This window comes from Diabrotica virgifera, chromosome 8, assembly GCF_917563875.1.
Source record: "Diabrotica virgifera virgifera chromosome 8, PGI_DIABVI_V3a".
Classification (NCBI taxonomy): Eukaryota; Metazoa; Arthropoda; class Insecta; order Coleoptera; family Chrysomelidae; genus Diabrotica; species Diabrotica virgifera.
Genome location: NC_065450.1, coordinates 164795664 through 164822000, shown reverse-complemented (window position 1 = coordinate 164822000; position 26337 = coordinate 164795664). Strand labels below are relative to the sequence as shown.

The 26337-nt window shown below is 30.8% G+C and overlaps 1 protein-coding gene across 1 annotated transcript in view; it reads left to right on the top strand.

The window, feature by feature from the left end:
• LOC114337614 (uncharacterized) overlaps positions 1-25156 on the top strand; it is a 138811-nt gene extending 113655 nt beyond the window's left edge. The window contains exons 6-7 of the mRNA XM_050657974.1: positions 20736-20891; positions 24991-25156. Coding sequence (XP_050513931.1) covers positions 20736-20891; positions 24991-25041 — 207 coding nt within the window. The 3' untranslated portion in view covers positions 25042-25156. The remainder of the gene's footprint in view (positions 1-20735; positions 20892-24990) is intronic.
• The last annotated feature ends 1181 nt before the right edge of the window (positions 25157-26337 follow it).

Here is a 26337-nt window from a genome sequence, read left to right as displayed (position 1 = left end):
TGGACTATCCACTACTTATTCTCAAATTTTCAAGCAAATCGATGCATTCTGTAAAAATTGCGAGGTTTTGTCCTATTTTAAGGTTCTTTACTTGGACTAATAATAAAAATGACTCATGGCACATGGCGGCATGGCGGAGCGACGTTAATTTACTTGAATTATCGGAAACAACAGGCACCTGTAGTAGTATTCCCTTATTTATTTCAATCAAACTGTCTTAGCATTGTTTAAAAAGGACTAAAAGACTGTTTAAAAAATTATTTTTTAAACAATGGTCTTATTCTTCACTGTTCTTAAATAACATAACATCGTTCCGATTGTGACTGTATTGTGTGAAGTACAGACTTGTATTGTTAGCTTCCGTTTGCTTAGGTTTGTGTTTACTTGTTTTTAGTAATTTAGATGTGTACTGTGCATATATTATTTCATGTTATTTCAATTATAACGGATTTTATCTGTAAGTATACCGTATTTTATTAATTTATACCATATTCTCCGGCTAACCCGGATTTTCGATAACCCGGATTGGCCGCGGTCCCGATTAATCCGAGTTATCGAGGTTCCACTGTAATTTCATTTTATTGATGTTAATAATCATCATACTACTCAAATTCTTATAAAACCTATTACTCGTATAATTAGGTATATTCTTTTTTTATAATTTTTCATTATAATATGTATTATCATGTATAATAAATATGTATAATCATATCAATATGTATAATCATGTATAATCCATTTAGAACGTCTTTCGACGTTATCCGATCCCATTTTTCATTCAATTCGGCTGTTCCATTGATCTTGTCCAAGTTCTTTGGAACTTATTGAGTTTCTTATTCTTTTCATCCATGTTCTCCTAGGTATTTCTCTAGCATTTTAGCTGCTTTCGTTGTATGTGATCCATGACTGTACCTTGTGTTCTCATGCGTGCTCTAATTTCTTCATTTCTTATCCCCTCCCGTTTCGAAATCTTAGCGTTCGTCTTATTACATCCATTTCCGCGGTTTCTGTCTTTCTTCGATTTCTTTCTCTCTGTTAGTCGCCTGATTTCACAATCGTGTAAAAGCATGCTTTTTACCAGAGTTTCATAGATATTAAATTCTATCTTTTCTGTTATATTCTTGTTCTAGAGAAAGGCATTCTATAGCTTTCCTTTTCTTTTTTTTTTGTACATTGAGGAAATTTATGCCACTTTCCACTGGCTGGGAACAGGGTATCCATTTATACAGGGTGAGTCATGAGGAACTGTACATACTCCTACCTCGTATAGAGGCTCCTATGGGGAATAACAAATGACCATTAAAAAGTGTCTGCTCCCATTGTTTAATAATATACAGGGCGAGTTTCGCATTTTGACAGAAATTTGTATTCGTCATAATTTTTGAACGGTCAGATCGATGTGTCTCTTATTTCGGCCAATCATTACACTATTACCACCTAATCAACTAATTTATTCAAACTAAAAAAAATCAGGTCCGGCTTTAAAAAAATTAGTTCGTTTGGGTCTTAGAAAAAATTTCACCCTGTATACGCTTTTTGAAAACTCTAATATGAATTTTACAAATTAGACAAATAGGCAATTAAAATGGCATATTTATTTTTTTCCGCACACGATTACTTAATTTTTTATATAAAAATCAAATTTCACTATGAATTAAAAGTTTGGTAAAGTGAACCATAGATTTAAAAAAAAATAACTTTTATTACAAAAATTAATTTTTTTTGCACAAATAAGTAATTTATGTTACCATCCAATCAACTGATTTATTCAAACTAGAGAAAAATTTAAAAAATTAGTTCGTTTTGGTCTTAGAAAAAATTTCACCCTGTATACGCTTTGTGAAAACTCTAATATGATTTTTACAAATTAGACAAATAGGCAATTAAAATGGCATATTTATTTTTTTCCCCACACGATTACTTAATTTTTTTTTTAAATCACGGTTGATTAAAAAATCAAAATGAAAAAAAAATTAACTCACGGTTTAACTCGCTACAACTCTGTTCCATTTTAATATTTTTTTTCTGAAATTTTTACAGCACATACCTCTTACCATTGTGAAGACTATGAAAATTGTTGTAGACTTTCAGTCTTCTTCTTGTAAAAGTTGCAAACTTGTAAATCGCAAAAATTAGGGGGAAAAATTTAAAATTTATCAATTTGATCACGTCTATGTTAAACTATAGAGTCCAAAAAAAGTGTTATGGGAAGTTTTAGATCTAGACGTGTTATAGAAAAAAAAAATGGTAAAACTTTTAATTTTAAGAAAAACGTTGTTTTTGTAAATTAATTTTTGTAAAAAAAGTTAATTTTTTTAAATCTATGCAAAAACTTTGCCAAACTTTTTATGCATTTTGCCAAACTTTTTATGCATAGTCAAATTTGATTTTTTAATAAAAAAATAAGTAATCGTGTGGGGAAAAAATAAATAAGCCATTTTAATTGCCTATTTGTCTTATTTGTAAAATTTATATTAGAGTTTTCAAAAAACGTATACAAGGTGAAATTTTTTCTAAGACCCAAACAAACTAATTTTTTAAATCCGGGCCTGATTTTTTTCTAGTTTGAATAAATCAGTTGATTGGGTGATAACACAAATTAAATATTTGTTCAAAAAAAAATTCATTTTTGTAATAAAAGTTATTTTTTTTTAATCTATGGTTCACTTTACCAAACTTTTAATTATTCATAGTCAAATTTGATTTCTTTTTTATAAAAAATTAAGTAATCGTGTGGGGAAAAAATAAATATGCCATTTTAATTGCCTATTTGTCTAATTTGTAAAAATCATATTAGTGTTTTCAAAAAGCGTATACAGGGTGAAATTTTTTCTAAGACCCAAACGAAGTTATTTTTTAAATCCGGGCCTGATTTTTTTCTTGTTTGAATAAATCAGTTGATTGGTGGTAACATAAATTAAATATTTGTTAAAAAAAATTGATTTTGGTAATAAAAGTTAATTTTGTTAAATCTGTTGTTCACTTTACCAAACTTTTAATTCATAATCAAATTTGATTTTTTTTATGAAAAATTAAGCAATCGTGTGCAGAAAATATAAATATGTTATTTTAATTACCTATTTGTCTAATTTGTAAAATTCATATTAGAGTTTTCAAAAAGCTTATACAGGGTGAAATTTTTTCCAAGACCAAAACGAACTAATTTTTTTAAAGCCGGACCTGATTTTTTTCTAGTTTGAATAAATCAGTTGATTAGGTGGCAATAGTGTAACGATTGACCAAAATAAGAGACACATCGATCCGACCTTTCAAAAATTATGACGAATAAAAATTTCTGTCAAAATGCGAAACTCGCCCTGTAGATTATTAAACAATGGGAGCAGACACGTTTTAATGGTCATTTGTTATTCCCCATAGGGGCCTCTATACGAGGTAGTAGTATGTACAGTTCCTCATGACTCACCCTGTATAATATATATTGCCACATATATAAGGAGTTCAGTTCGGCGTCTATTTATTCAGGACCACATGCCATTTTATTTTTAAATCACATTACGGCGTTTCTTAGGATGTTTTTGGTCACTTCTATTCCTTCTTGTAAATCGTGTATGTCGATGTGCTCTTCTGGTGCCGTCTTATATTCTTCTCTTTCTTCTGATAATAAATTATTATAGTGGTGTTTTCCTGTAATTACCGGTATTGCTATTTTCTCTTGAACTCCTAACTTCTTCTGCATCCTATCGATGTTCATTTTTAAAAAAGATTTCCATCGATATTTTCCCATTCAGTTATACAGGGTGTCCCGAAAAGATTGGTCATCAATTATACCACAGATTCTGGGGTCAAAAATAGGTTGATTAAACCTAACTTACCTACATAAAATAGTGCACACAAAAAAAGTTACAGCCCTTTGGAGTTACAAAATGAAAATTATTTTTTTTTCATATATGGAAAACTCTCAGAGATTTTTCATTGACAATAGACATGTGGCATTCTTATGGCAGCAGAATCTTAAATAAAAATTAAAGTAAAATTTGTGTACCCCATAAAAATTTTATGGGGGTTTTGTTCCCTTAAACCCCACAAACTTTTGTGTACGTTCCAATTTAATTATTATTGTGGCACCATTAGTTAAACACACTGTTTTTAAAACATTTTTGTTTCTTAGGACTTTTTCGATAAGCCAGTGTTTATCGAGATATTTTGAATATTTATCGAATCCACCACATATTTGTATATGGTTAAGTACGATTAGAGACCTGTTAATAATCTGAATATGTATTTATAATTTACATTTTTAGGTATATTTTGAAAAAGAAGCCACATCTCGATAAAAGGTGACTTATCAAAAAAAGACAAAGAGGCAAAAAAGTTTTAAAAACACTGTGTTTAACTAATGGTACCACAATAATAGATTAATTGGAACGTACACAAACATTTGGGGGGTTTAAAGGAACAAAACTCACATAAAAATTTTATGTAAATATATTAAAAAAGAACCCGCATCTCGATAAAAACTCGCTTATCAAAAAAATACTAGGAGGCAAAAACGTTTTAAAAACGTTGTGTTTAACTAATGGTACCACAATAATGAATTAATTGGAACGTACACAAAAGTTTGGGGGGGGGGGTTTAAGGGATCAAAACCCCCATAACATTTTTATGGGGTGGATAAATGATGATCCTGCCATAAGAATAATACATGTCTATTTTCAATATAAAGATCTTGAATAGTTTTCGATATATTGAAAAAAATCGATTTTCATTTTGTAACTTCAACGGGCTATAACTTTTTTATGAGCACATTTGTACTAAGGCAAGTTAGGTTCAATCGAACTATTTTTGACTCCAGAATGTGTGGTATAATTTATGACCAATCTTTTCGGGACACCCTGTATATTTTAAATTATATAAGGTTTTTCTTTATAAGAATTGAAACTTCTCTGCTTGCACGTCTCTCTTTCGGTACTTCGCTATATAGATGAATGTAATCACCTTGCTTAGCATTTTTATGTTTTCCGTGGGAACATAATATTCAATATATATATTCAATTTTATATTTTCCCATATCTTTAACTATCAGTTCATGTTTGTTATTGATTTCCTGGGAATTTTGGGAGCATGTCAGCTGGAAGCTGAAAGGAATGTGCGTATTCTACGGCAAAATACAGAGTAGAAGAATGTACAGTCGAAGAAGACTCTAAGAGTTAGAGCTATCCATAAACAAAAACCACAAAGCCCAGGTACCGACACTGTCTCTGCAGAATGTTTGAAAAATGGAGGAGACACACATGCCTTTTGTAAGCTGATTTGCCAAACCTGGAAAGAAGATCAAATACCAACCTCCTAGAAGGAGAGTGTTATCATTCCGATACACAAAAAGGGTAATAAGATGGATTGCACAAACTATAGAGGTATCGTTTGTGCGGTGCCGCCCAAAATCCCGACAGCCAAAATCCCGACAGCCAAAATCCCGACGGCCAAAACACCGACACGCCAGAATACCGACAGGCGAAAATCCCGACATGCAACAATCCTCGCATAAGTAAAAATTCTGACTTTTGTTTAATACTTTTAATACAAAATACTTTTGTTAAGTAACAAAAAATAAAAAAGAGATATCCATAAACAAAAAACAAGAAATAAATGTAATTATATGTTAAAAAGAAACTTATCAAACCTGTCGGGATTCTGGCCTGTCGGGATTTTGGCCTGTCGGGATTCTGGCGTGTCGGGATTTTGGCCGTCGGGATTGTGGCTGTCGGGATTTTGGCTGTCGGTATTTTGGGGTAGACCCAGTTTGTGCTATACCTCTAGGTAGTTAATGGAGAAATGTTGGAAATGCAGCAAGACATTACACCAGCTTTTTATAGATTTTAAGCAGGCATATGTAATGATAGTATTATACGAGTGGAACTGTGGAATGCCATGGTAGAACTAGGAATACCAGAGAAATTAATAAACATCTCAAAAGCAAATGTAGAGGGAGTTATGAGTGCTGTAAGAATTGAACGAAAACAGTCGACGTTCTTTACAATTAACGGTGGTCTTAAACAGGGAGATAAATTTTCCTCACTTCCCTTCAGTATCACTTTGTCAGGAAGTGTCAAGGAAGACATTATTAGACTGAGAAATGCCGTAAAGCAATTGGGCCTCCGAATAAACGAGGGTAAAATAAAATATATAGCTACAATATGACCGGAACAGCGAGACAGAATAGGGCAAAACGTTACAATGGACCAGAACAACTGTGAGAGGAAAGGGTTCATCAGTTTAAACATTTGGGAGCGATGATCACATCTGACATTACTCATAAACAGGGATTAACAACAAAATACAAAAGTGCCAATGGTTGATGGTTTGCGTTACAAAAAATAATGAAATTAGAAGTTGTAACCAGCTGTACGAAAATAAGAATCTACCATTCTGTAATAAGACCTAAATGACGTATGCCTGTGAAACATGGACAATAACAAAACAAAATGATAACTGCTTTAAAATGCAGAAAGAAGAATATATGGAGCAGTTAAGAATGGCACCAGTGAACTTTAGACAGTGAGAGTCGGATATGTCAAGAGACAAGAGCATTGTGTCGCCACATTCTCAACATTTTACAAAAATTTATTACATTTCTAAGCTGTAATTTACGTTAAAATTAAAACAATTTGTCCGTAAAAATGTGACCAAAAAACAAAAGAAAATATTAGCCATTATAAAAAATTAATTCAGCAATACCGTGACCTCAAAATATCTTACTATACCTACCTAATTTTGTTAATTTTGTTTTATTTAAAAATTTGAAATCTAAATTAATATTGTTCTCGAAAATATAACTTTGCATATTTCGACAATAATTTACAATGTATATTCAAATTACCCATAATCCCCCTGAAGAGAAGAACGACCACAAGTTAATCGTTTTATTGTTTAGCTCCATAACTGCCACCCCAGGGGGTGTCCCGTTTGTCTATCGGCTCGATAACTGGGAACAGAATTTTTGATCTGGGCTTTCTGCGCGTTAACGTTTACGTGCAGAAAGCAATTTTTGAGATAGGGATAGCCACCTGAAATTTACCGTTATGATTGTAGAGGAATGGCCTTAAACATGTAATGTTCTGATGTTTGTGTTTGACAGTTGCATACAGGCGCAAATACAGAGGGGGCCTACGGGGCTTTAGACGCCCTATTGTATTTAGTCCGATATGGATGTCAATCCCAAGAAACCATATAATATCTTACGGGGGCTGCCAGGCGTTTGCTAAAACTGAATATATTCGCCAGGGAAATAAGGTAAAAATATACCATGTTCGGGACACTTGAGCAGCCAGGTTGCAAATGAGTTTTTGGATACTATATACTTAATACAATTTAAATACAAAAATGCCCGTCACAGTTCGGACGAGAATTTTAGTTATTAACAAATAAGTGTCAAAAATGGCAGTTTTTTCGTTTAAATCGCTACAGGTAAAAATAGGGTAATTAGATATCTTATTTATACTGTTATTCTCGTAGTAGATGAGCCAAGCTTTAAAATGGCAGTTTTTGAATTTCGGTTCGATCATTATTAGCCTAATAAAATAAAAAAAAGTCAAAATGTAAATTCGTACAGGTTAAAACAAATTTTATATCAAAGTTTAGGTGGGTACAAAAGATATTTTCAAGAAAGTATCCAAATCATACAAGGGGATCATTGTTTAAATAATTAAAAAGGGGTCATTTTTGCAAAAAAAAATACTTTTTTAACTGCTGAGGTAATTCACTTATTAATGAAGGTCTATGGGATTCTTTTCTGCAAAGTTGAAGGGTAAATCTTTCACATAAGACTTACTATATTAAATTTGACCCTCTATTTATTTAAATAATTGTATCTAAAACTTTAAAGACAAATTTGCAAAAAATTATTTTTAGCGTTTTAGATAAGCACTATAAAATATCTTGTTTTACAGATTAAGTTGCACTATATTACCAGTATTAAGCAAAAAAAATTGGTCGGAAAATATTTAATATTTTTTGAGATATTAAATTTGTTTATTAAATGTTACTATATTTTCAATTGCAAAAACGCGGTTGTTGCCAAAGAAATATTCACCTGCTTAAGATCTCGTTATTTTTATTTTTATGTATATTTTCGATAAATGTATTGATAAATTTTAATTTCAGTTAAACTCCCCCCTAAAATGGCATTTGAAAATTATTCAAATTTGTTTATAATTTGTTTTTTTAATAACGTCGCGGGGATTAAGTATTTTGAAATTCCGTTTCGGTAATTGGGTTCCTGGGAATTTTTTACTAATTAACAAAATTTTTTTGTCGTTTTTTCTTCTTCTTTTTTTTTTTTTTTCTTGTAGTTATATTGTTACGGACCCTTTTAGGGCTAAATTTTATTAAGAATATCGAATCTCTAAGTTGTAGATTGTAGACCTAAAAATATTAAGATTTAACTAAAATCTCTTAAAAAAATGTGGCTACTTACTGAGTTACAGGGTGTTTTATTTAAAAATTTAAAAATTATTGTTGCCAAGTACTTTAAAACTATTTGACGTATCCTTATCATATTTGACAGAAAGTGTGGCTATTATACACCCTACTAAATTGTAATTAATAAACGTTTCTAGCCAGTTCCAGAGGCGTACGACAGGGGATAGTGAACGATTCATCCTTCCCAAATTCTACGCCACTGAGTGAATTACTATTTTAGCGAAATTTTTCGATTCTCCAATACTTTGTATGTAAGTAGCTCTATTGGTATCGATAAAGTCATCAGTTTGAGAGATATTGGAAGTTTAAAATGAATGAATAAATGAATCAAAATAACTATGCCGTTTCATTTTTAACGTCCAATATCTCGAAAACTAATAACTTAAGCGTTACCAGTAAAGAGTATATTATTTACTTAGAAAGTATTGGAGAATCGAAAAATTTCGCTAAAATAGTAATTACCTCAGTGGCGTAGAACTTGGGAAGGGTTAACCGTTAACTATCCCATGTCGTACGCCTCTGGTAGTAGCTAGAAACTTTTATTTATCACAATTTAGTAGACTCTATAGTACCCACACTCTCTGCCAAGTATGATAAGGATACGTCAAATAGTTTGAAAGTACTTGGTAAAAATAATTTTTAAATTTTTTAATAAAACACCCTGTAAATCAGTAAGTAGTCACATTTTATTTAAGAGATTTTAGTTAAATCTTAATATTTTTAGGTATAGAATCTACAACTTAGAGATTCAACATTTTTAATGAAACTTAACCCTAAAAGGGCCCATAGTAATATAACTCCAAGAAAAAAAAAGAAGAGGAAAAAAGACAAAAATATTTGTTAATTAGTGAAAAATTACCAGGAATCCAATTATCGAAACGGCATTTCAAAATATTTAATACCCGTGACGTTATTAAAAAAACAAATTATAAACAAATTTGAATAATTTTCAAATGCCATTTTAGGGGGAAGTTTAATTAAAATTTGAATTTATCAATACATTTATCGAAATTATACATAAGAATAAAAATAATAAAATTTAATACAGGTGAATATTTCTTTGGGAACAACCGCGTTTTTGCGATTGAAAATAGAGTAACATTTGATAAACAAATTCCATATCTTAAGAAATATTAAATATTTTTGGACCAGTTTTTTTTTATTAATCCTGATAACATAGCGCAACTTCTCCTGTAAAATAAGATATTTTATAGTGCTTATTTAAAACGATAAAAATATTTTTTTGCAAATTTGTTTTTAAAGTTTTATGTATAATTATTTAAATAAATAGGGGTCAAATTTAATTTAGTAAGTCTTATGTGACAGACTTACCCTTCAACTTTACAGAAAATATTACTATAGACCTTCATTAGTAATTGAATGACCTCAGCAGTTAAAAAAGTAATTTTTTTGCAAAAATGACCCCTTTTTAATTATTTAAACAATGATCCCCTTGTATGATTTGGATACTTTTTTGAAAATATCTTTTGTACCCACCTAAACTTTGATATAAAATTTGTTTCAACCTGTACGAATTTACATTTTGATTTACATGTAGTGTAATTTTATTTTAGTAGACTATATTGCTTCAGAATGCTTCAGAAATTTCAAAATAAAACTAAAATTTCGAAAATAAAAAATTTGCTATAACTTTTGCGAAAATGACCATAAGACTTTCATATTACATGAAAAGTTGAGTCAAACAGTCTATATATTGCACAAAAAATTTTAAAATAATTCGTCAATGTTTATATTTTATTCAATTTGTTTATCCCACAGAGCTTTTTTTGCAATGTTATTGTTCAGAAAATAATACTGATATAGCAATTCTGTTAAAACCGCGTGAAATAAAAATAGCTATGTTTTCAAAGTATATAAAAAAATCATTAAAAAGTCATTCTATCATTCCGAAAACACTTTACTAAAGTAGAGACATTTTTGGCTTATAAACAATTTGAATAACTTTGTTAATATTGACTCTAGACTAAAACTACTTTGGAATTTGAATAGTTAGTCACTTTTTTTATTTAATTCACAGCTACTTTGTTTATAACAATTAAGCAGTCTTACTTGCGCCACTTTGAAATTCAATATACAGTGATGAGCGCGCTAATAACTGGCAAAATAGCACAAAAGATGGAAAACGTATTAAGTTGTGAGATAAAATAAAATGAAACTAGTCGAGCTGGGAAATTTAGCAATAGTAACCTTTTTATTTACATTTACTCTGGGCTAATTAGCAAAATACAAGGAAAACTTATATACCAGCTATTTTATTGCTGGAATCGAATCTTATTATTGTATGTATTAATAATATAAGTATGCAAAGTCCGCAGATCGTGTGCTACATTTTTTATAAACAAAATGGCGCCCGAAAATCGTGTTTTTTTCAATTTTTGCTCTATAACTCCAAAGATTTTAACTTTAGACCAAAAACACTTAAATAAAAATTCACCGCAATTAAATTCTGCATAGAGACGTGTTTTTTCCGATTTACTTCGACGAAAACTTTCCCCGGAAAAAGCAGGTTTTTTCAACAAAATCTTTAATTTTCAACTAAACTGTTAGATAAGTAGTTGTTAATCAATAATTAAATAACTTGGTAACGTAAAAGCCCTTTCCGTATATATTATAATTCCAGAAGTTTATGGAAATTGAATGAACAGTTAAGCAACAATTAAAATGTTAATTAAAAATTTACGGTCGCTATAATAACGACAATAATTGTGATGCATAAGAATAACTATGATTTTTTCATAAAAAGACACTATACCTATCTAATGTACTTTACAGAATTGAAATTGGACTATTTAAGCGGCCTCAGGAATATTTTAAAATTATAAACAATTTTTTGGTTTATAAACAAATAGAATATCTCGGGAAATATTAAACTAAATTAAATTGTGAAAACGGTATTCGAAAGACAGCGACAGGAAGCTTCTTCTAAAAGAAAAAACGTTTAATTATGACGAGTGGTTCCTGAGATACAACCGGTCTAAGTTGACCGGAATTTACGGCAAAGATATAAAAATAGGATCATAATTTTCAAACCATCACCTTTTTATTTTTGTCCTCTTTCTCCATACCAATTTTCATATCTTTAAAATCCTCATAACATATATTATTATAATAAAAACTATCGATAATACGTGTGAAAATTGCCAAAAATAGCAAAATTCCAATCAAAAATTAGGTTGGAGAAAATGTAACCCTCAAAGTTCAAAATCGGTAAACGTTAACAAAATGCATTTTCTCGGCTTCCCATGGAGCAATTTCCTTCATTTCTTCAATTTTTGTTCCCTAATAACTCGAGTAGAGCCATCGAACTAACGCATTATTAAATGTCAAACTTGCTTTTGTTTTGTTATAATAGATTAATTTATTTATAAGAACAGAAAATTACATATTTTTTCCAGTTGTAGGATTTTTTTAGATAAACTTACTACAAGTGTACCTTTTAAAGTTAAAAACATAAATATTCATATAGAGTTGAGACTTCTGAGCTTCACCGATGAGGCATAAGGATGCTGAAATAGCTATATGGAGATGGTGGTCCAACTCTGAATCAAATATAAACAAAACCTGCCTTGATCTTTTTTATAAATATTCTCATTTGAAAGCTGTATAATTATTTAAACAATTTTTATTTAAACAAATTAAAATATTGTGTTATAATAAGTAAATTAATTTATTATAACAAAACAAAAGCAAGTTTGACATTTAATAATGCGTTAGTTCGATTGCTCTACTCGATTTACTTGGGAACAAAAAAAGAATGAAGGAAATTGCTCCATGGGAAGCCGAGAAAATGCATTTTTTTAACGTATACCGATTTTGAACTTTGAGGGTTACATTTTCTCCTTCCTAATTTTTGATTGGAATTTTGCTATTTTTGGCAATTTTCACACGTATTATCGATAGTTTTTATTATAATAATATATGTTATGAGGATTTTAAAGATATGAAAATTGGTGTGGAGAAAGAGGACAAAAATAAAAAGGTGATGGTTTAAAAATTATGATCCTATTGTTTATATCTTTGCCGTAAATGTTGGTCAACTTTGCCCGGTTGTATCTCAGGAACCACTGGTCATAATTTAAACGTTTTTTCTTTTAAAAGAAGCGTCCTGACGCTGTCTTTCGAATACCATTTTCACAATTTAATTTAGTTTAACATTTCCCGAGATATTCTATTTGTTTTAAGCCAAAAAATTGTTTATAATTTTAAAATATTCTTGAGGCCGCTTAAATAGTCCAATTTCAATTCTGTAAAGTACGTTAGATAGGTATAGTGTCTTTTTATGAAAAAATCATAGTTATTCTTATGCATCATAATTATTGTCGTTATTATAGCGACCGTAAATTTTTAATTAACATTTCAATTGTTGCTAAACTGTTCATTCAATTTCCATCGGCTTCTGGAATTATAATATATACGAAAAGGGCTTTACGTTACCAAGTTATTTAGTTATTGATTAACAACTACTTATCTAAAAGTTTAGTTGAAAATTAAAGATTTTGTTGGAAAACCCGCTTTTTCCGGGGAAAGTTTTCGTCGAAGTAAATCGGAAAAAACATGTCTCTATGTAGAGTTTAATTGCGGTGAATTTTTATTTGAGTGTTTTTGGTGTAAAGTTAAAATCTTTGGAGTTATAGAGTAAAAATTGAAAAAAAAACACGATTTTCGGGAGCCATTTTGTTTATAAAAAAAGTAGCACACTATCTGCGGACTTTGCATATCTATATGATTAATATATACAATCATAAGGTTCGATTCCAGCAATAAAATTGCTGGTAAATAATTTTTCCCAAAAATGGCCTATTCTCCGATAATCAGCCCAGACTAATTATATTTATTGTTTTCCAGCTTTACACGTATCAGAGGAGTATGTCAACTAAAACTGTCACTGTGACAGTGGTATTTGCTAAACTCGTCCGATACGTCTAAAGGTGGGAAACAATCAATATGATGTAAATTAATACGTTAATATCGCTAAATTTCCCAGCTCGACTAGTTTTATTTTTTTTTATCTCAATACTTAATATGTTTTCCATCTTTTATGCTATTTTGCCGGTTATTAGCGCAGCGCGCTCATCACTGTATATAGTTTATGTGTAAAAATTTGAGTAAACTTTGAACTTCAACAAAGTGGTTAATAACGCTTTAAAAATGACGTCCTAACGGAATCGATTCGTGGTCGGTGGAGGGGAATTATTAAAATGCGTGCACTCACAAAATGAAACTGATTCTTCAAACATATGCTGCGATTAATTTCTCCGGAGCTTGTTGATGGATTTTGATCATAATTTTTTTAATTTGTATGTACTCGTAGTCTTGTAGAGTACGTTATGTACACATATCCCCACATAACATTACAAAATGTTAGGGGGAACCCCCTTATCACTCAGGGATATGAAAAATAGATTACTCTATTACTTAGTACATTAAAAATGTTGTTGAGATGATAAAAATGACTTTTTTAGTCAATTACTAGATAAAATTACTCTAAATTACCCTATTTTTACCTGTAGCGATTTAAACGAAAAAACTGCCATTTTTGACACTTATTTGTTAATAAATAAAATTCTCGTCCGAACTGTGACGGGCAGTTTTGTATTTATAATGTATTAGGTATACCGATAGTACCCAAAAAATTCATTTGCAACCTGGCTGCTCAAGTGTCTCGACAAAAACCTTATTTCTCTGGACTAATACGTAAATGGCACACCAAACAGTGGCAAATGATAAGAACAGATCTCATATTAGTTAATAAATTCATGAGACAAACACCACTAAATGGATGTGGTAATACCTAACAGCAATAATTTGCGTGTCACATAATAACGAAAAGATCGCCAAGTACGGAGATCTGGAAGTTCCCAGACAATACCTATTATTCTCTCTACTACTGGAGCCATTCCGGAGAACCTTCTAGAAAACATAGAATAGTGGGGTCTGAATGAACATGCTGAACTCTATACAGGGTGATTGATTAATAGGTTAAAGCTCAATAGCTCCGCTATAGTAATAGATAGCAATAAAAGTTAATAACAAAAATTTTAGCCACCTTTGAGCTTCACATTACAAAATTAGTTAAAATGTTACAGGATGTTCGATAAGACAGTGGCAGACCTAACTTATGTTTTTTTTTTAAATAGAACACCCTATATTTTATTTTGTATTCGAAATTCTGTTAACATCTCCATTACAAAAATATTAAGGTTTGTAATGTTATACAGGGTATTTACAAAGTTATAACCAATTTTGTATGAAAATCGTAACAAGTTCAACTCCCTGTATAAATAAAAATAAGCACAAAAACAATGGTTTATTAATGCCATATTTTTTTATTTATTGTCAAAATTTTGAAGAATTATTGATATTGCTAATTTTCTTTATATCAAATACAGGGTGAGTCAAAACGCAAGTACATTATTTTCTCAGTAATGTTAAATGGAACACCCTGTATTTTATATCATTATTGAAAAGTAACATTAACGTACTTTAATTTTTATATAACATTTCCTATGCCCAAATTTATTAGTTGTCGAGATATTTTCATTTTTCAGAGCAAATTATTATTTTAGGTGTTTAAATTTATCTAAATTTTAAGTAAGCCATGACTGAATTGACAATTGAAGATTACCGACTATCAATCCGGTAATCATCCGGTGTACTATCAGATATATTTATGAACCAACTTGAAACAACAATTTCTAAACACCCCGTATTTAAACAGTTCTTATATTGGTGGAGATACGTGGATGACATATTAGTCTGCTTTACAGAAACTAACAGACAACTTGACCAATTTCTATCATACATTAATTCACTTCATAGTAATATTGAGTTCACAATAGAAACAGTACAGAATAATTCCATAAACTTTCTAGATGTAACGATTACCAGACTACACAACAAACATGAGTTCTCCGTATATCATAAACCTACCCATACTGACACAACTATACACAGTTCATCATCCCATCCTACACAACACAAATTAGCAGCCTACCATAGCATGATACATAGACTGACAGAAATTCCTATGACAAAAAATAACTTCGAGACAGAACTAAATATCATTAGACAAATAGCAGTAAACAATGGCTATAACGAACAAACAGTTAACAAAATTTTAAACCAAAAACTCCATAAGAAAGCCTTGAAATTAGTGTATCCACCACCACAGAAAGAACCCAGTACCTTCTGCTATCTCACATATACTGGCAAAATAACAACAAAAATAGCCAGATACATAAAAAAGAAAGGAATAACACCAGCTTTCAGAACTAACAACAACTTAAGCAAACATATTAAAAACAATAAAATCCGAAAGAGAAAGCAACTACAGAGTGGTGTGTACAAACTAACTTGTGGTGACTGTCCGAAAACTTACATCGGTCAAACTGGCAGAACTTTTGACAAACGGATAGCAGAACACAAAAGGGCTTTAACCAATAGAAAAACAGACACTTCTACATACGCACTTCACCTTCTAGATCATAATCATTCTTTCAATGAAGAGTTTCAAATTCTACATATTCAAAATAAAGGCCTTAAGCTATCACTTTTAGAATCAATGGAAATTAATAAATTGAAAAATACAGATATAATTCTGAATGACCAACTCTAGACAAACAGCTCCCCACTCCTCAACCTCTTCAGTTAAAGACTTAAAAAGGCAAACACATTGTAAAATGTATCACTTGAGAAAGGCACTTTGCCGAAACAGCTGTAGTAATAACATAGTTGTAATAAATTTTGTGGAAGTATAGAAAACAAACGTTTTTCAGTGTTTTATTGTGAGATTTTTGAAACAATTAAAAACTATCTTTTTATGTAAATGCAACAAATAAACAAAGAAAATTAGTAATAAATTTTACAACAAAATACACAAACAGAAAATACAATATTTTGTGAACACAATTAAACACTACTTTTGTATGTAAATGTAACAATGTAACAAATAAAGAACGAAACATAATTTATCAGTAATACATTAGTAATACATCAGTAATACAGAAGCTCAAAGGTGACTAAAATTTTTGTTATTAACTTTACTAAATTACAAATCAACTCAGCATATAGACATCCTTACATAGCCAAAATAAAAACTTTGCTTTCTCAAATGCAAAAAACTAGAAAATTTATTTTTGTGTGGGTAAAAGCACACTCAGGTATTACATTCAATGAACAAGTTGATAAAGCGACTAAAGAAAGCATACAGTTGGGAGAAGATGTAACACCCTTATTAACATTAGATTAGAGAATAAATATTTCTAAGGATAATTTATATAAAAAATGGTCTTTGAAAAAAGGCACAAGATATACATCGCTAGCACCCGATATTCGAAAAAATTACTAGTTTAAAAATTACGATTATCCGAGAAGTTTCATAACAACCATATCTCGGATGAAATTTGGACATGCTTGCTATCCGGCACATTTATACAAAATAAAAATAATTGATAACAATCTTTGTGATATTTGCAATGAAACGGGGGACTTGGATCATTAATATTTTAATTGTAAGAAGTACACACATCAGTCGGACATTCTTACAAAAAATTTAAGAAGTTTAAACGTTTACGGTCCCTATAATGTTATGTATCTTTTATCTTTTATGTTTTTCCTATATGACTGTAAAATTAAGTTATAGAATGACTAGATTAGGCTTGTAACCTTAAATGTCTTTCCTTTTGATTTCCTACATGCCTGCCTTACTTTGTGGGGTGGGTATATAGGTAATCAATAATTATTAAGAAAAAAGAAAAACCCTTGAATGAGAAAAGTGTGACCCGTGTCCTTATCCCATAATTTTTATTAAGATTAATTTAGCAAAACTTCACTTTGAAAATAAAATGTTTATTATACCTATTCTTAACAAAAAGGTCGGTCAGACTTAGATAACCTTAACTTAGATTACTAATTAGATAGTTTAGATAAAATATATTATGTTTGTGTATGTACTATTTACTTTGTTTCTGGCCGCATGGTCTAATCCCAAAGCCAATAAAAAAAAACTTTTATTGCTATCTATTACTATAGCGGAGCTATTGAGCTTTACCCTACTAATCAATCACCCTGTAGATCATGCTGAAAATTGTACCATTTTCAACGTCCAGATATACACAAAAAAATTTTGTAATAAAATTGTTAATTTTTTTTTTCAAAACGGTTTTCTTGCTTTTGTATTTATTTTTCTCATAAACTAATAACTATAAGCATCATATTATACATTTCTGAAATCAGTAAAAAGAGGAGAATCCAAATATCAAATAAAAACGCTGGACGGAAGGGCCGCCCGAGAACTTTATCGTACCGATCTATTATCGTTATGGTACTAGATACTGGAATTCTATAAAAATAACAAAGTTACTCGTTATTTTGATATTTTAGAAACACCTACTGTACTTAAAAGTATTTTATGGTTCTACGCATCATTAATTAGGCATTCCAAATCACGTGATATAATATGGCTGCTGGATGGCGAAACTGTCATCCATAGGCGTATCCAATGTTTAAACCACTTCATATTTAATTTGCTATCACAATTTCACAAATTTCGCTACACAATTAACAAAAAAACAAAACCAAACAGGATATTCTTTACAAATTTGTCAATATTCAATGTAAACATTAGATACGCCATGACCACCCCCCTTAACTATGTCTATGGGCATGTCAGTTTAGCCATCCACCGACCACCACTGACAGTTGATTGGAATCCCTAATTCCTGCATTTGAGAAAATGTTCGATGCCATATTTCGGGGACACACTATAGATGTGTAGGTTATTGCATAAATCAATAGAATATTATAGTCATACTTTCATTTCAAATTAGTTCATTTTTCTGAGAAATTAATAGTTTACAATATTTGCATTTCATTCTATTTCGATTACGCCAGTCAATGCGCGAGATTAAGAACAAGATATTATCTCCAAATTCTATCCTACTGCATGGATTTTAATGAAATTTTGGGAGTAGCCCAATCTCCTAATTCAAAGTCTATCCTATATACTATGGCGCTTTTATCATGGGGGAAGTTCCCACCACTTCTCAGGGGTGAAATATTTTTATTTTCGAATTACATGGAGAAAAAGGACGTTTTTAAGAAAATTTAAAAATTCATTGTATAATTTGATCACATTTTTTACAAAAACCATTCATTTTAAACCCGTTCAACTTTTTGAAAGTAGAAATAACACTATATTATATATTAAAAGGTATTGTAGAAGGAAAACAATGCATTTAAATTATGGTGGATGGGGAGTTAAATGTATATACTTTTCATTTTTCCTTAAAGTACATTAGTCATATATTTTTTTGCACCATACATCGCTTAGTTTGTAAGTAACCGACATTTAACGGTGCTCGTTTTAAAGGCCTTTTCAAACACTACAAAAGGTGTTGGTAGCATTGTACACCTAAAACCTACCGTTCTTCTGTTATTTCAAGTTGAATACACCAATTTGAGCATGCACCAAAAAACAAACTATTTTCACCTACCATATCTCTTTTTGTATTATAAATAGAACATTTACGAAGGAACGAATCTCTTTATTATTTATAATCTAAAAAATGTTTTATATAGTGTTTTTAGTTCGATGCATAGTTTTTAAGGTATTCACAAAAAATCCGTCCGAAAAGCTGTCATTTTTCAATGAAAATGGCCAATTTTCAACTACGCATAACTCAAAAAGTATTGAGTTCTCAAAAAAAAGTATAGACCAGTTTTTGCTTAGAAATAGGTTCTTTAGCCACTTCCGTGCTTATTTTGACCAACAAATTTTCCACCCCCTTGAAGAAGTGGGAACCGCCCCAAGATAAAAGCGCCATAGTATATAGGGTAGATTTTGTTTCTTGAGCTATTCCCTACTTACTGTGAAAATATCAAGTACATCAATGTAGTAGGATGGAATTCGGAGCCAAATACCCTCATTGACTGCCCTACAATAATGCTCTACTATGAACGCGTGAGAGAGGACACACATAAGATTATAGCAAAATTTCTATTTACCGTAACTTTTCGAGTTTTTGAGCTACAGCAATGAGTTTTATGTCATTGGAAAGGTAATTTTGCATTCTTTCAAAATATGTTAAAATATATAGGACGTATCTAAAAAAATTAAGATTTTTTATTCATTTCCGGTTCAACCGGAAGCCATATTTTTGGTAAAATTTATTGTGATAATAGATAATAAAGTACCATATATGTCTGCAAAATTTCAAATTTTAGTTTCTATTAAGAAGGAAGTTACGGGCACTCGAATATTTTTTTATAAAAAATTCATAACTCCCCTCCTATGGGGAGTTAAGATATATGACTAATGTCATTCAATTTACTGATAGGATATGAAAAATGTGTCAAAAAAAATTCCTTGGAGCCATTTTTGAGAAAATCTAGTTCAAATTTATGTCATAATTTGACCCTTTAAATATAGGCAACCCGTAACTTTTTCTGAAAAACGATAACATCCTTCTTATAGCCCTATCTTTAGGCTATATAACGAGTTTTTCAAATTAAACTTATCTTAAACAAGTTTTTAGATAGATAGGGAAATGTGTCGGGTGGGCGGTCGGCCATGTTGGCCGCCATTTTGAATTTGAAAATGTCAAATTCCGTATTTTTATTTACCTATCGATGAGCTTACTTTGAGTTGAATTTCATTCATTTCGGTCAAAATTTGCAAAAATAGGCCCTAAATAACCCCCCCTATTTCGGCCCCCCTTTGAGAGGTTTTTTTTAAAGCTTAGTTTCTCGACAAAATTCTCTTAAACTTACTCATACCGAATTTCATCAAAATCGGTCCAGTAGTTTTTGCTGGGCGGTGGCGACATACGTACGTACGTACATACGTACGTACGTACACGTACGTACATACTTCCGACATGTTTTTTTTATTTGCTTTTTAGACTCAGGGGGACTCAAAACGTCGAAAAAAAGTGAAATCTGAAAAAATTTTTTTTGCACGATCCTATAACTTTATCTATTATACTCATACTACGTATGTAGTACGATAAAGTAAAAAAGGTGGTAGTAATTTAAAATAATTTAAGGGATGGTACGGGGGGTGAGAGGGTGCCTTTCCCAACAAGTTTAAATATAGCATAATGTCTCCCCCTTCAATTATTATTATTTGACGTGTTTTTGCGCTTTTCCTAAAAATCAGTAGTTCAAAAGTTATTTAAGATGGATAGTTTTAGCTGAAGAGCACTGTATAATATGTTTTCTGTGGTTGGTTTTTAGAATTTATTATTATATTCTGAGTATGCTTGTTTTGATTCTAGACACAGTGCATTACAAAAAATATAGTTTGCTCGAAATGGTACACGGCTGATCTACGTGTTAAGAAAGATATTCTCTTCGTATTATTAAATAGTCAAAGATCTTTTAGGCTTACTGCACTACCATTTGGAACTTTAAATATGGAACTGTTGTTACTGGTACGTATACACTATATACATTTTTATAAGAGTTGCTAGAGGTTTGGTTAATTTTATTATATCTTCGCCGTTTTTCGGTTAATGTTTATCTGTATTTCTGTAGCTGTATACAACTTTGGAAGAGTTACTAGCCTGATGTTTAGTGGCTCCTAGTTTGGGTCAGTATATTCACTACTTTGCATTACTTCTTTGACTCTTACTCTGTCAAATGCTTTCTTTAAATTATTCAGACACATAAATGCTGGTCTATTAATAGTCAATAATTTCTCAGCAATTTGCATTATGATGAATATTGCATCTGTGCACGATCTTCCAGTACCAAAACCCTCTTGTTCATCTGCTAAACTTATCCTTTGATTCATTAGTTCTTGTAAAATTTTAGTTGTAATTTAGGGTAGTATTTAACACGTTTATACCTTTTTAGTTTTCTGGCTGCTTCTTATCTCATTTTTGAATAGTATAGTTAGTTCGCTAATTCTCTATTCTGCCGGTTAGTACATTCTTTCACGGTTTTTGCTGTAAATTTTAAAGAGCCGCTTGGATTTACATGAAATTTGGCACACGCATAGCTAACATGTCAAAGAATAAAAGTGATTTGGTGCCGATGTGTGCTTTTTCCCTGGGGGTGAGTTTCGCCCCATCTCGGGTGTGGAAAAATATATGTCCACTATATCCCGAAATGGATAAACTAACTAATTTTAAGCAACTTTTGTTTTATAGAGTTTTTTCACTAAATCAATACTTTTCGAGTTATTTACAAGTGAATATGTTCATTTTTCAACAAAATAACCACGTTTTTAGACGGTTTTTCGCAAATAACTCAAAACGTAAGCATTTTGTGGAAAAAAATATTCTTAGCAAAACTATAGCCTATAAAAAAGTGAAAAAAATTGTGTATATTAGGTCTCTATACCTAGCAAAAGCAGAGTTATAGCCAATGAAAAATAGGTTCACATTCGAAAAATTCCAAATAGAATAATTCAAAGTGAAATATCGAAATACTGAAGAATTCTTGGGGAAAACACATTACAACTTTTTTAAAGTGTTTAAAGAAAGCTTTATCTCTGTTTTTATAAAAAAAAACTTCTAGCATCAAAATAAAGTTGGTCCCTTTTGTTTTGGCAAAAAAAAATCAGGAAGATCACCCCCCAATTAGCAACTTAAATGAAATTAATCTTTACCTCTTCACAAGTTACTTTACTTATGTTGTGTTCATATGATTTGTAAGTTTCATCGATTCAAAGTGCATATTTTTGAAAAAATTTGGTTTTAAAATAAAATCTTTAAAAATTTTATTTTTGAAAAAAATGCTTTTTTTTAAAGACCCTTTTAAAAATAACTTAAAAATCGTTAGAAATACCAAAAATATTAAACCATAAAAAAGTCAGCTTTACTTTTCTGAATAAGTATTTTGTATTTCTTTGTTTTTCTGTAAGACAAAAATTGGTTAAAATTCGGTGTTTCTAAATTTGCATACACTCGTGATAAGTGACTTGTTCAAGCCCTTTTAACTACAGCTCTTTCAAAAATAAGAACTTTGAACTGATAAAACTTACAGATCATATGATCAATACATACGGGAGTAAAAAACTTGTGAATTGGTAACAATTAAGTTCACTTGAAATGCTAATTAGGAGGTGATTTTTCCGATTTTTTACCAAAAAAAAGGACCAACTTTATTTTGAGCGTAACTTGTTTACTTTTGATGCTAAAACATTTTTTTTAAATAAGTATTTTTTAAACACTTTAAAAAAGTTAAAATGAGTTTTCACCACAAAAATGCTTCGTTTTTTGGTTATGGCACGTTAAAATATTCGATTTGGAATTTGACGAATATGTTTCATTAGCTATAACTCTGCTTTTACTAGGCATAGTGACCTAATGTATACACCATATTTTTCACTTTTTTACGTACTATATTTTTGATAAAAAATTGTTTTCAGCCAAATACTTACTTTTTGAGTTGTTTGCGAAAAACCGTCTGAAAACGTGGTTATTTTGTAGAAAAATTAACATATTCACTCGCAAATAACTCGAAAAGTATTAACTCAGTGAAAAAACATTATAGAACAAAAGTTGCTTAGAATTAGTCATTTTATCTATTTCTAGACTTGTTTCGAACATATATTTTTCACCCCCACAAGAGGGTGAAACTCACCCCTAGGGCAAAAGCACACATCGGCACAATATCACTTTTTTTCTTTGACTTGTTAGCTATGTGTTTGCCAAATTTCATGTCAATCCAAGCGGTTCTTTAAAATTTAGAGGTTTTACAATATTTTACCTTTAAAGAACGTACTAGGTATTTTATTGTGTTTTATAATTTTGCTAATTAATGTTGTTATTTATTCTATCGTTGCTGCTACACAATATTTCAATAATTTGTTTGGTATTAGGAATTACGTCTTTATCTGCAGCTTTTTTTAAACCGTCTTTTTTAAGGCGTCTTGTAAACCAATAGTATTCAGCAAAGAACCAGATGTAAAATAAAAATTGATTGCAATAGTATTGAACTTGAACAAGTCATATGAGATAAAATACCTTGAAATTACACTGTGTCCAGCTATGAAGAGCTGAAAAATGAAGAAAGAGATCAAGTGCAAAAAGCAAATAGTCTGGCAGGTTTCTTTAATAACACTATATTTCGAAACCGAATTATTAACCCTGCGATGAAGACAATAATTTATGAGTCATTGTAATGACATAATATGCACTAGAAACCATATCCGACACAGTCAAAATACAAAGACTACTGGACTACTCGACTGAATGACATTAGAAGAAAATTAATAAATTTCAAAATAAAAAAAGAATAGGATAGCACAACAGAATTATTTACAAAGAAGAAGTAGAAGAATAATATTCATTTGTTGATTGGTTGAATATTACTTTGTTGATTTTGGTCTGGTTAGAAAGTCTTTTCTAGGTACGCAGAGAATGTATCAGCTTTCTGTGTAATATCTCTTGCTCATCCATTGTCTGTGGTTCTAATAGGGGTACAATGAATGCATGCTAATTTGTGTCGTTTTTTAAATAGAATAATAAGTACTTATCTGTTTGATTGGTTAATTCAACTAGATATTTATTAGTCCATCCTTATTTATTTGACTGACCTTTATATAGTCTATTCTTGCCATCGATAATATTGATAGTATTGACATGTATATCCTCTTGTCAACGGCGGACTCAGACCACCCCCCACCCTCCTTCCGGAGAATTAAAAAAATATAAATTTAAATATTTGCAATTCAAATGTTTTGAGTTTCGAAACGATAAATAAATTTTTTCACACATTAAATGTGTGAAAAGAGTCTTTAAACATACCTTTTTAACCCTAATTTTTAAAAATTTTCCCCCAGACCCCTGGCATCTCCCCAAAAAAAGTTCATGCTCCCGAAAATCGGTCCTGGATCCTCTAGTCTGCAATTTTTTTTCAATGTTGGATTTTCTGTTGTCTGATCTTCACAGGATAGTTTATTCTCTATTGGCTCCGTGCGTCTCCCCTCTACGTACAGTCACGTGATACGCTGTCAGATTTTGTAAGGACGTTTTAACATTGAGTCTTATGGGATTATTTTGTTAAACTTGAATATTTTATTTTGTAGTGATAATAACCGAATACAATTGTTAGAATTCATTAGTTATTAATTTATACTGTAATTTATAGTGCAACAAAATATTTTCTTTTTCGTTAATAAATATTTATTGACATAAACTGCGATAGTGAGGTTATGCATACAAAATCAAACTGATAATCAATATTGGAAAGTGAAGAATTTATAGTGCGTTTTTATTTTCTGTTTATATTAATACATAATATCACTAGCGTGACACGGCATTTTTTTAAATGTCTCATTTAAACATACACAAAGCGTCCTTATAAAATTTCAAAAAACCGCCACCATGAGCAGGTCGGTCGATTTTGCTTTGACACTTTGTTAACGCTCGGAGCGAATTGTTTTTTTGTATTGAGCGAGTATTTCTCGATGATGACTTGCCACTATGGATTGCTCTTTATGTTTAATAATATACTTTGTTTTATATGGTTTTATATTTTTCATTACATTTTTGTTACAAATTACCTTCTTTTTAATTTCAGATCATAAAATCATCATATTCTTATATGACACTACTGAAAAATGTAACCTAGTATCTCAAGATGTTCTTAGCTATCTTAGAGAAAACCATTGAGTAGTGTACTGAACAAAAAATGAGTATAGATTAAAAACGCAGCAAATTGTTATGACAGTATTACAGTATTTAATTTTTTTCTGCTTGTGTCAAAATAGGTGCTAAACTAGTAGTTTATATATTTATTTATTAAATAAAGTTGTCTAAGGAACACCAAATAGTATGATTTTAGAACACCATATATGTATTAATTATGTTAATACGTATTAATATACTGTAAAAAATAATATACTGATATAAAGCCAAATCATAATTTACTCTGCTCCAAAATACACATTAAATTAAAGAAATTAACAACGCCAACTAAGCCTAGTAAAATATATCTCGACCCCCTTAGAAACCCTCAAACGCGTGAACAAATATCATAGCAGATAAATAGTAAAGTGCACAGTGTAGCGAATATATCAAATGAAAACAGAACTACGGTTACAAAAGTCGATTTTATAGGACGTAAAAGAGTCTTTAAAAACACCTACAATAATGGCAAAACATAAGTGGATTACATAGGAAATGATGGAAGTTCGACGAAAATACAAAAATGTATTTCGTCATAATACAAAAATGTTAAAAATCATGTAAAGAAATAGAATACCTCCAAAAAATGACAGTTTCAACATCCACAAGAAACTTAAATATACCTCCGGAGGTTGAAAACAGAAAAACTTGTGATCGCGAACATTTGTGAAAACAGAAAACAAATGGAAAAATTTGTGATCACGAACAACAGTGTAAAGAATGGGGTAGATACATCAGTGACCTTTTTGACGATGCTTCTCGAGGAAATGCTCCACATACTACCTGTGGCAACGAGTTAGACAGAGATCCCAGTATACTAAAACCAAAAACAATAAAGCACATGGACCAGATCAAATTCCTACTAAGCTACTTAAACTTTTCGACGAGAAAAACATTACCTACACTTTCACCTTCTTTAACAAAATTTACAACGAAGGAAAAATACCAGACGATTGGTTGGAGTCACTGTTTATGAAATTACCAAAGAAAAGCAGGGCCACCAAATGCAGCGATTTTAGATTAACCGGTTTAATGACTTTTAAGATACTTTTACGAATTATACAAAACCTAGTATTCCTTCTGGGGGGAGGGGTGAAGCGATGGAACGCCTCCACGTGGTGCACCCTGGTTAACGCCAAATGATTGCCAAAAAAGCTATTTGGGGCTCAAAAATGAAGGCTTGAGAAAGCCGAAAAAATAGCTGCTGGGACGTGGGTTAAAGAAAACCCCCGAGGTAAAA